The 12197-nt window shown below is 45.6% G+C and overlaps 1 protein-coding gene across 11 annotated transcripts in view; it reads left to right on the top strand.

Annotated features, from left to right (window-relative positions):
- Positions 1-12197, top strand: part of ECT2L (epithelial cell transforming 2 like) — an 82868-nt gene that overhangs the window by 58546 nt on the left and 12125 nt on the right. For 10 of the 11 annotated variants that reach the window (XM_086708001.1, XM_086708009.1, XM_086708005.1 and 7 more), the window contains 6 exons: positions 4601-4687; positions 6865-7079; positions 8368-8515; positions 10177-10250; positions 10350-10506; positions 11668-11733. In XM_086708001.1, the coding sequence (XP_086564127.1) occupies positions 4601-4687; positions 6865-7079; positions 8368-8515; positions 10177-10250; positions 10350-10506; positions 11668-11733 (747 nt within the window). The remainder of the gene's footprint in view (positions 1-4600; positions 4688-6864; positions 7080-8367; positions 8516-10176; positions 10251-10349; positions 10507-11667; positions 11734-12197) is intronic. The other variant, XM_086708002.1, reaches the window with a different exon arrangement.

Here is a 12197-nt window from a genome sequence, read left to right on the forward strand (position 1 = left end):
CACGTGGTTAAGAAATTCATACACAGTAATGATAATTCTACTTGGAAAGCTTTCAACTTGTCATTTTTCCTACGAATTTCCTTTTCATGGATTATTATAAAAAAAGGGTGTTTTGTAGTTTCCTAATAAGAGTGAAGCCACTTAATGCCGGAAGCTGCACTCCTTGACTAGAGAGACACGGTCTGGGCCCTGGGAACAGAGTCTATCATTTGCATTAAGCAGCTCGCTCAGTGGAGTCCTGAGATTGATTCGAGAGAAAACTTAAGAAAAAATTTTTTTCAACATTTATTCATTTTTGAGAGACAGAGCAAGAGCAGGACTGGGCAGAGAGAGAGGGAGACACAGAATCCGAAGCAGGCTCCAGGCTCTGAGCTGTCCGCACAGAGCCTGACATGGGGCTCGAACCCACAGACTGAGAGATCATGACCTGAGCTGAAGTTGGACGCTTAACCACTCGCTGGGTGAGCCACCCAGACGCCCCAAGAAAATGGTTTCATTTGCAATCCAGGACACTTTTTTTTTTTAAATAAAAGTAGGATGTGTTCTTTTCTTAGTTGAAATTCAGATTCAAAAAAGGAAAAAAAGGTAGGTTTGAAGCCAGTTCTTCAAGCAAACAAGAATAATTTTGCCAGTACTATGTTCAGAATCCACCCATTCTTGGTTCAGTGAAATAATACGGATTCAGGAAATACGGAAAACCGCATTGTCATTCAGAGAGCTGGTTTCTAAGAAAATATCACTTCAGATGATGTCCATAGAATGTCACGTGATGCCCATAGAAAAATCACCTCTTGCTTCAAGGCTGGGGACACGACCCCAAACACAAACTCACCATGGAGACTGTTAGTGGGAATAGACCTGTGAGTTCTATCAAGCAGGCAAATACCAGGCTATTAACCTGCTATTCTGGAAGCCTCTCTTCACACTTCTTTAGTGGACAGCACAGTGGAGGAGAGGCAACCACGGAGGACCTTCTGGCAGCAGCGTCCCCTCTGCCAAGTCCCCAGATTGCTCAGCAAAATGAAAGCCATGCAGTTATGCACACCCACCCCTTGGTTGTTACCAGAGCAGGACCCTTGGTTTAACCTGCCCCCCACCCCCCCGAAGTGACTTATTTTTCTCGAGCACAAGCTTCCTTTCGAAGAAGAGTCTTAACACATTTTCAGGGACATCTAAGCCTTTTATAGGTCAGAGCCCTGCTTCCCTCATGCCCCATCTCTGAATCTGTCTTTTCAAAAGACTCTTGCAGACCATGCATTAGTCAGGTTCTCCAGAGAACCAGAAGTAATAGGAGATATATATACGTATATACATATATATGTGTGCATTGTGTATATATGTATATATATGTGTATATATATGTATATATGTGTATATATGTATATACATATATAATATTTAATTTAATCTTAATATATATTATGTCTAATATATCTAATATGTATATTTATCCGCACTGTCAGCACAGAGCCCGGTGTGGGGCTTGAACCCACAAATCATGAGATTGTGACCTGAGCGGAAATCAATAGTTGGACGCTTCACTGACTGAGCCGCCCAGGCGCCCCTAAACATCTAATCACTTTAATAAAATAACACAGAATGTATGGACTTCAAGTTGCCTCATTGCTGGGAAGCAGGCCTGCTAATGTCACATCACCTGCCAGTAATAGAAGCACAGAATCGGAAGACTCAGTGCCTAGAAATTTCCTTGATTTAAAACAAAAATCAAATTAGGAAAAATATGTGTTACATTCTTATTTGGTTTTCTGTTGTTTACTACTTAAGAGTCTGTGCACAAACCCCACGAAACAAAGTCGGGGACTTCCAGGAAGAAAAACCACAGCTTAAACATAGGTGTGGAATTAGGATACAATAGAGAAATCGAGTTTCTCCACACATCGGAGTTTATTTTTTAAACTGTAGATACTGGGGTGTCTGGGTAGCTCAGCGTCTGATTTTTTCTCTCCGTTCAGGTCCTGAGCTCGGGCTCCTGAGTTCAAGCCTTGGATTGGACTCCGTGCTGGGCATGGAGCCTACTTAAAAACGGCAAACACATAAATAGTAAATAAACTGTAGATATTTGTCCTGAAGAACACATAAACTTAACAGCCATAGGAATGGAAAATAACAGTTTCTGCTGAGATAATTGGTTTAGACCATTCCATAGGGGATTCTGTAAGAGGACTTGCCTGCCAAATCCAGGACCAGACACACACACACACACACACACACACACACACACACACACACATGCACACACAGAGCTGTGTCTGAAGGTATGACCGGGCAGGGCCTACCCTCCATCCAGATGGCCCAGACTCTGCCCATATATGTATATACAGATAGAGGTATATGCACATGTCTGTCTGTCTATCTGTCTACCTACCATCTGTCCAATCAGATCCTATCTGTCTCCCTGGGCAGTAGTGACTCACTCTAGTGTTTACACTGATACTGTACAACCATGGCAACAGGTTACAAGCAGACCCATGGTTGTTCCTGAGTTCTACCTGTCATTTTCACAGCTATTTCTGCCCCTAATTCAGGCACTGAGTGTCTTGTGGGAGAAGCATCGGCAATAATCTGGAAAAGGCAAACAAGGTAGGAAAGTCATCAGTGGCCTCCCTTATATGTCATGGAGGGAGCGAAGGCACAGGCCCACCAGCCCCAAACAGTAGTTTCCTTATAAATGTGCCAAGTTTGTTGCCCCGTCACCTCCTCTGAGTTCATCCCTAAAAAGAAAATAAGGGATGATGTCTTAAATTTAAAAATCATCTCTGAAATGTAACGAAATCATACGTATCGTATACAGTGAGAAAACTTGTTATTTTTAGATTCAAACAAAATTCACACGCCAAATCAACTTGCTATCCACAAAGCAAAATTGATGCTTAATAAAAGTGGCTGCTGCTGAGCCAGAGGTGAAGCAAAGCCCCAGTGTGAGTGAACAGGTTCTCTATAACCAGGGTGGTCCGGGGGGCCGTGCAAAAGCACTCGTGCGAGCCTGCGCAACGGGATGATGTCCCGGGTGAGGCGGTCTCCCTTATATGTGAGATCCACAGACGATTCTGTCCCGTTTCGATTCTCTTAACCTTGGGCCAGTTTGAGTGTCGTTCTCATTGCATGTCTGCAGCCACGTCTATCTTTACAACTATTGGTGTCATTGTCACCACTGACGGCTTGAAGTCATCATGTCTCTATTAAATCACCAGCACTGCTGTTTATGCTGAAAGAAGAGAGTGTGTTCCATTCATAGAAACTTTGATTTTGCCAGGATTCAAAGTAGATTCCTGCCCCCTTCCCCACCCCCAGCAGAAGTATAAACACATGGCAGGCTAACAGGGGACATCCACAAATGGGGGACGCAAAAGAAATGGTGGAAAGACTCTGGGGCAGCTGCGAAGTGCGCAGGCTCAGGTGGGACCTCTGCAAGCCGGGGAGAAGCCAGCTGACTGCGGCTGGGGGACCAGGGCTCTTACTTCGGGTAGCCATAAAGAACGGCTGCAGTTACAAAACAAAAATTCCTTTTGCCTGAGTAGAATAAGGCAAAAACCACAAAAAACAAAAACAAAGTCTTGGTTATACATTGATTTTTTTTCCCACTCTCGCCATAGAACTGAAGGGGTTACCATGAGTAGTTTTATCTTTGACTAGGAAAGGCAGCGGTGATGAGCAGGAATCATCCTTACCTCTCACCACAAACCCGGGACCATTGTTCCCTTGCTAGGGAGGACCCTGCAGGCAGCAGGTGGGACTTTTTTTTGTTTTTTTGATGTGCTACTTTATGTGAAAGCCACAAGGGAACATGAAGAAAGAATAAGCTATATTTAAATGTGGAAACAGGTGCTAGAGAGCGCATGTGGATCGTTTCTGACACATCTTCATTAGAGTAAAAAAAGGGTGGATTTTACAAAGTGCTGTGCCCTTTTTCTTCTGGCCATTTTATTATTTTTTCTAATGTTTACTGATTTATTTTTGAGGGAGAAGGGAGAGAGTGAGAGCAGGGGAGGGGCAGAGAGAGAATCCCAAGCAGGGTCCCCGCTGTCAGCGCAGGGCCCATTGCAGGCTGGATCCCATGACCCCGGGATCAGGGCCTGAGCCAAAATCAAGAGTCAGACACTTGGCCAACTGAGCCACCCAGATGTCCCTTCTGGTAACTTTAAAAGTAAGATAAGCCATTTGTCCTCAACTGACAAATGACAGCAGAATTGAGGCAGAGGCCTGGAATGTGTGGGATTCCTCGTGCCTCAGTGAGCAGATAAGCCCCCCCTCAACCCCCTACCTCGCCCCCCCCACCCCGCCCAGCCTCAAGGAGCAGGGTCTCTCTCCTGCCTCCCAGGGAGAAGGGGGCTGCACTAAATTCAGTTTCTCAAGTATAATATAGTTCCTAGGAAGCTAAAGTTTACTTTTTTTAACGTAAGATTTAATTTAAGAGAGTCATCAACTGTGTCAAGTGCTTAGTTCATTGTGTCTGGGGAGCACCGTGGTTGGGGCTGAAGGCAGACAGCTACTGAAAGCCTCCCGTAGGCACAGCACCCACTGGGCATTTAGACATCCCAAGGCCTGCCTCCAAATAATCAAGTCTGCATTTAATCCTCAGGAAAGAAATGTTAGAGAAGACAATCCTCAGGACGCAAAATCAAGTCTCAGCAAAGACGATCTAAATTTTGAGACGCTGGTTAAGCTGGTAAGCCAATGATTATATAGTAAGAATTCTCCATTGTTTTGCTCCTGACACCCCCCCCCCCCAAAAAAGGCGTCAGCCTTTATTCTGGTTCTTTTTTCTTGACAGTTTCCCTTAGGGGGGAAAAACTTAAATATAAGTGAGGGAATCCAACAGGTAGATTTTTCTTTTGAATCTGTCCTGGTCTGAAAAGAAATTAACCAAGAAATTAACTAATTAACATCTTGGGAGCAAGAGCCATCTCTGTGCTACTCTGATTTTTTTTCTTTCCTTTTCCTTTAAAAAAGTTTTTTTTTTTTTAAATTAGAGAGAGAGAGGGAGACACAGAATCCGAAGCAGACAGAGCCCAACCCAGGGCTCTGGGCTAGAGGCCCATGAACAATGAGATCATGACCTGAGCCCAAGTCCAACATTTAATGACTGAGCCACCCAGACACCCTACTCTGATTTTCTAATATGACAGGAGGACAGCATTTAGAGAAATGGCACACGGACATAAAGCTTCACAGTTTCTAAATGACCCACCAACTCGTAGTCTGACTTCGAAGGCTGACTACAACATTCAGGGCCCTGTCTTTCTGTTTCCAAAGGGGAGGGCATGGAGGAGGTCGAGGCTTGGTCCCATCCTGCCCTAACACACAGCACACACAAGCTGCTTTGCCTTTCTTCATCCCACGTTCGCAAATTCATCCTGTTTTCCTTTTCACAATCCCTTAAGGTAGATGTTAGCGACCACATTTTGTAGATGAGGAACTACGGTTAGAACACTTAAATGACTTCCCTAAAGTCACATGGCCTGCTGAGAAAGAAACTTGAATCCCACAGCCCTGAGCTCAACTGTGGAGTTCCTTCCCAAGCCTGGCCATGCTCTGGGGAATCCACCTGCCACAGTGTTGCCCGTGTGGACCTCATGGCGTGGGTGCTCACTCACCCTCGGGTACACCCCCTGGAATCACCAGAGAGAAGGGGGTTCACATAGCGCCATGAATATGAGAGTATCTCATCTCACTGTTGGTCACAACACCTGACAATGGTTTTAAGACAATAGGTTTGACAACTGAAACCTTAATTTAAAATGATTAAAAATATTGGAGAACTCCAATATTTTAAAAACATTTGTACACATAGAAGTATAATACGGGCTCCAAGCCAGCTGCCAGGTGGGGCTATAAATGTATTTTTTTTTTTTTTAACTCATTAGGAATGTCTAAATGGGTATGATATAGATAGATAGATAGATAGATAGATAGATCCTGTGTTTGAAAGATAAAACTTTACCAAAACAGCGTGTTTATAGTATTTCATAGAGTGAGTTTTCTGGTTTTTCTCTTACATTTACTTTATATTTGAATTCTGGTTCATGAAGTTATGGTTGATTTGTTTTGGGCAAAGATCACATGGCATTACACTTCGTATTGTTAGATTTCATTTGGGGCGGTGTGGGGCATCCGAGGGCTTAAGGGAGAAGGAGAAATTGTGTTCTAAGAGTATTAATAGTTCTAGGCTCAAACACAAGGCCATTGCATTTTTAAAAATTAAATATTTTCATTGTTTTCTATTGTAAGGATACTCATTTTCCAACTTTTGAAAAGTACAGATAGAAGAGAAAGAATTACTTAGTCCCAGCACTGAAAATTAATTTCGAAGCAGATTAGTTGATAGGAGGGTTAGCTCATTTCACTTCTTCTGTCTGCAGTGTTGTCAATAAAACACTAGAAATCAGTCAGTAAACACTGGGGAAAAGGCACAGGAGAGCAATCAAGAGTGGGCAACCCAAAGGCTTCCTCACTGGACTATCACCATCATGAAGGCGAGGCTCTGTGCCCTCCCATCGTTGTGTAGTGACCACCTAGCACGTGTCACCGAATACGTATTCAAGTAGACCAGATGGAAAGACATCGAGCCTCAGTCTGGCCCCCTCGGGATCCAAGACTGGCCCGATGGGAGGGGCTGGTTGGTGATACCGGATCAAGCCGTGGTCAGCAGGGTCCACCACAGTCCCCTATCAAGGTCCCCTTCAACCTTGTATGCTGTAAACCCCAAAGGGGGAATCTCAGAATGACCGCCCGACTGTTCCGTCGGTCATTTCTCTGCCTCCTTCAGCTTTCAGGCTCTTGGAGGCTGTAAACACGGAAAGAGTCATTCTGCTTTCCCTGTGAGTCCTTAATGCCTTTCTACAGGAGAGAAAGCTCCAGATGGACTCGGCTGGAAAGCGAACGGGGGTTGTCAGGGAACTCTTACGGAGTGAGAGAAAATATGTACAGATGCTGGAAACGGTGAGAGAGGTCTACGCAGCACCACTGCAAGCAGCCCTGTCATCAAATAGAGCGATTCTGAGTGCTGCAAATATCCGGATCATTTTCTCCGACGTTTTGCAGATTCTAAGTCTCAACAGGTAAACTCTGTGTAGGCGTTTCTTCAAATATTCACTCATCATGCCTTGGGAGGAGCCCACCCTTAATTATTTCAAAAGCTGTACAGAGGCTCTTCTCCGCCCTGCTCAGAGCCCCTGATCATCTCACGAGAGAGGACTCTTGCTGCTGGGCTGCGACCAAGAGTGAGAACTCCTGGGGGCTTATCCCTGCCTCAGTTCGATGCTGTGGTTCAAGGAGTGGAGCTGAGTGCCTGGGGATTTTGTATTCACTATATTGTTCATGCAGAAGGTGATGGGAAGAACTCTCTGTTTTGTTTTGTTTTGTTTTGTTTTTGAGATGGTGGTGGGGAGGTTGCGGGTAGGGGCAGAGAGAGAGAGAGAGAGAGAGAGAGGGAATCCCAAGCAGGCTCCACACCCAGGGCAGAGCCAGTTGTGGGGCTTGATCTCATGACTAGGGGATCATGACTTGAAGCCAAAATCCAGAGTTGCACCCTTAGGCAGCTAAGCCACCCAGGTGCCCCTTTTATTGATTTTATTTTGATTTTTTGAGAGAGAGTGCCTGTCACTGTTCTTAATCAGCAGTGCCCAGGTGAGCAAAGGGAACGAAAACAAAGGATTTCATGGAGTCAGGTCACTAGGATACTGTACTTCAAGAACCCAAGGCTGGGGGGTCGGCTCAATGACAGCAGGTTGTTTCACGTACGCCCCAGTTGACAAAGAAACGTGACCACGTGCACCAGCGGTAAAGACAGAGTGAGCTGGTGCCTCTCTGCCAGAGGCAGAGTCACCTCTCTGGGTGACTCAGAAGTGCCTCACACTCCATGCCCCCCCCCCTCCCCCCAGCTCCTGCAAAAGGAACAGGTTGAACAAGCCTCGCCCTGGTTTCAAGTCCCGTCAAGGGTGGAATGAAGGACAACCTTAGGGTCTCAGGGAAAAGGGTGGCGGGGGGGGGGGGGGGGGTTGGCATTTGAAGCCAGTCAGTCACTCTCCTCTGAAGACTTTAAGAAACCTTTGCCGCCCTCCTGGCTGGCCATGTGGGAGGGGTGCTGTCCGGGGCAGGCCTCCGGAGGCCGGCCGGGGCTTCTGGCTCAAGGAAATGAGAAGGAGAGATGAGGCTTCTCCAGAGGCAACCTACGTCCTCACACCCCAGTTCCTCCCCCTTTCCTAGCAGACCTGCCCTGCTCTGTGTCGAGGCAAAACGACTGGACCAAAGCCCTGCCAGCCTGCGCTGATGACAACTAACCTGGTCTTTAAGTTTCCAGGTTATCCCTGGCCACTCTTTCACGGGCATGCTTCTCTCCTATGGCAGGCAGTTTCTAGACCACCTGAGAGACAGACTGCAGGAATGGGGCCCGGCCCACGGCGTGGGGGAAATATTCCTAAAGTTTGGAAGCCAGTTGAACATATATACCAATTTCTTCAACAATTACCCGGTTGTTCTGAAAACTATGGAGAAGGTAATGATTGAGTTACCACCCAGGCACGTATGAGACCTTCTGAGCTCGAGAGGAAGTTTTGTGTGCGATCCAAAGGACTAGGATTAATAGGGAAGACTTCCTCCCTACTCTTAGCTTCCAGTTTGCTGTGAACTCTTTGGGGATGGCGACTCTGACTTATTTAATTTCGTATCACTAGGGACTAGCATAGTGCTTGATACATAAGGCCCCAGGAACTGATTGTTGGGCTGAATTAATCATACACGTTTCCAAGCTTTCATCTGTCCCAGATACCCTGTGGTTCGCTTACAGAAAACCGTCGAACAATTAGGTAGAAACAAAACTGAGAGCCCTGATTCTACTCTGCCAACACATGTGGTCCTGCGTGGCCTTGACAAGCTCAACTCTCTTATGGAGAAAAGGAATCGATAACCCATGTTGCTCGGAATAGGGACACTCAATTTGAAAAATCTCATTGTGGAATAAGGAATTTCTTTGCCTTCCATCCCTTGGAGAGTTCATTATACACAATTCTTCCCACTGCGACCGATGCCATATGTAGTCTGGGCAGGAACATTCAGCTCGTTCTGCGTCACTCACTGCTCTTGTTGGGGTCTCTTCTGACGGCCGGGAGATCTTTCTTTCCGCCCTCTTCAATTTGTGTGAAAAGCGCAGCAGAAGACGGAACCTTGACTTCTGCCAGTGTCGGCTGCGTCCACTCCGGCTGGGTCCGCCCATCTGCACTGAGGCCGAGGGGAAGGCTTGGGGGCTGGGAGGCCTCTGGATGATCCCTGACCTCAGACGTCTCCCTTTGTAGCATTCTTCTTGCCCCACTTAGGGAGTTCAAACACTGCTAGACAAGTGAATGATGGGAAAGTTGCGTGAATAAGGCGATTTCATAGGACCAACCATAGGACAGAAATGGGAGCAGAGTGTCACATATTGTCACTAGCATGGGGTGTGCATATAAGCAAGTACTCAGTGAACGTTAGCTGTTAACATTACAACAGTGAATATTTGCCTTCTGGAAATTAGCATTACTGGTGTCTTTCAGGCACGTGTGTGCTGAGAAAAATGAGGTAACTTCCGGAGGGCTCTACTAAGATGAACGAATGCATTTTAAAACATATTTGGCACAGTGGAGCCTCTTTCTAATGCTCCTGTGGAAAACATAGTCAACAACAGTATTTTTTTTTTTTAATTTTTTTTTTCAACATTTATTTATTTTTGGGACAGAGAGAGACAGAGCATGAACGGGGGAGGGGCAGAGAGAGAGGGAGACACAGAATCGGAAACAGGCTCCAGGCTCTGAGCCATCAGCCCAGAGCCCGACGCGGGGCTCGAACTCCCGGACCGCGAGATCGTGACCTGGCTGAAGTCGGACGCTTAACCGACTGCGCCACCCAGGCGCCCCTCAACAACAGTATTATAGGTGAATAGTTTCTTACTGTGGGGATAACACTTACTGCCTGACAAGCACTTTATGGAGAGGATTCTTCCTCTCCTCACCACGAGAGTTAGGTACAGTATCCACAGGAAAATGGAGGCTCAGAGAAGTGAAATAACTTGATAGGGTCACATAGAATTAGGTAGAATTAAATTAAATCTTTAATTTTAATCCAGGCCTACCTGGCTGCAAAGCCATTTTGTCTATACTGACTCAGTTCACTGAATACCTTTAGTGCAGAGAAACGATACCAGCATTCCGAGCTTTCCTGAAGAGGCATGATAAGACCGTTGCTACCAAAATGCTGAGGTGAGTTCTGAGGGAAAGCACAGTGGGGGTGCCCTAAGCACAGGGCACACTTTGACCTTCCAAAAGTGACCAGCGTTCCATTTTCTATGCCTCCTACAGCCTCCCGGAGCTGCTCTTACACCCATCCAGAAGATTTGAAGAATATATTAATCTTCTGTACGCTCTGAGGCTTCATACTCCTGCAGAACATGTTGACCGTGGGGACTTGACCGCTGCGATTGACCAAGTCAAAAACTATAAACGTTATATAGATCAGGTTGGTTGCTGGTAAGAGTTGGTGTCCTTGAAAAATGTTACAATGCTTTGCGGTACTGACTCAAAGATCCTGAAATAGCTTATCCTGTCGTGGTGTTCTTTACTTCAAAGTCTTTTATCCCTTTCATGTGAAATCATCGGGTTCAGGGATTTGGAGCACTAAGGGCATCTATTCTAAGCCAAGCAACATGAGACACAATGTTTTCAGACATCTGCGTAAGCGCAATAGAACTTTTATTAGTATGGAAGTTTGAAGACTCGGATATTTAGATTGATTTTTCTAGATAACTAAGAGGAAAAAAAAGCAAAATTCTTTGTTTCTGAAGGTACTTCTTACCGTGTTAATTAAATTTTCTGACTCAGTAAGTATCGCAATCATAATCATTCTCGGGGGTGCCTGGGTGTCTCTGTTGGTTAAGCATCTGACTTCGGCTCAGGTCGTGATCTCACAGTTCATGAGTCCAAGTCCCACTTCGGGCTCTGGGCGGACAGCTGGGAGCCTGGAGCCTGCTTCCGATTCTGTGTCTCCTTCTCTCTCTGCCCCTCCCCCACTTGTGCTCTCTCAAAAATAAATAAATGTTAAAAAAAAATTTTAAATCATAATCATTCTCTGAAAGAATTTGGCATCGTGGAAGACAGTTCTATCGTTCTGAAAATACTGTTGTGATGGGCGTACTGCATGGGCAGCCAGGCTGAATGTAACCTGATAACATATTATGCCCTGAAGATACTTTCTGAATACAGTGCTGTGTCTTTGTTTTAAACCTGTGTCTTTGTTTTAAAACACTGGGGATACGATAGGGCGCCTGGCTGACTCAGTCAGTTGAGTGGCCCACTGTTGATTTCAGCTCAGGTCACGATCCCAGGGTCACGGGATTGAGCCCCATGTCAGGTGCCGCGCTGAGCGTGGAGCCTGCTTAAGGTCCTCTTTCTGTCTCCCTTTGCCCCTCTACCCTGCTTGCATTCTCTCCCTCTCTCTCTCTCTCTCTCTCTCAAATAAAAATAAAAATAAATAAATAATTGGGGGCACGAAACTGAGATTCTTATTAAGGGTTATGAACATACTGAGCCCTCTATCAAGTGACATAAAATATTTTAAATCTAGTTTTTCTGTATAAAACTTTCATAATTTTAGTTGGCCTAAAATCACTTTGTTTACTAGATGAAGCAAAACATCGGTATGAGAGATCAGCTGTCAGATGTACAGAGAATCGTCAGGGGATGCCCGGTACGTATTAGGATGTGCTCATTACATCTCATGCTCAGGAATGTAATGTCCGGTCATCGGCAAAGCAGACATGCATTTTTCCATTCAGCTAATGTCTGTTGAGGGCCTGCTGTGTGCGATGTGCTGGCGAGCTCTCACATTTCACTTCCTTGCTAGCTGTAAGGGTGCATATGAGAAGAGGCACGAGTGAACTTGACCCCATCCCATAGTTTGTCTTCAGTCTTAGCTCTCTGATTGTCACTTCTGTAACATGACCTCCTTTGGGGAAAGGGGCCATGTCTTTTCTGATGTCATATCTCCCTGCACATACAGCCTGGTGCAGGATTCTGCACACTGAGGATATCTAAAAAATCTCAGGAGTCATCTGTTAGCTGCTGCCTATATAGAATATCATCTGGTCCCACTCTACCTTCTCTCTTACTGCCTTGCCTACCACTTTATGATCAAAGAAATCTCATAGTTCT

The sequence above is a fragment of the Puma concolor genome, chromosome B2, assembly GCF_028749965.1.
Source record: "Puma concolor isolate L17-30 chromosome B2, mPumCon1.1.hap2, whole genome shotgun sequence".
Classification (NCBI taxonomy): domain Eukaryota; kingdom Metazoa; phylum Chordata; class Mammalia; order Carnivora; family Felidae; genus Puma; species Puma concolor.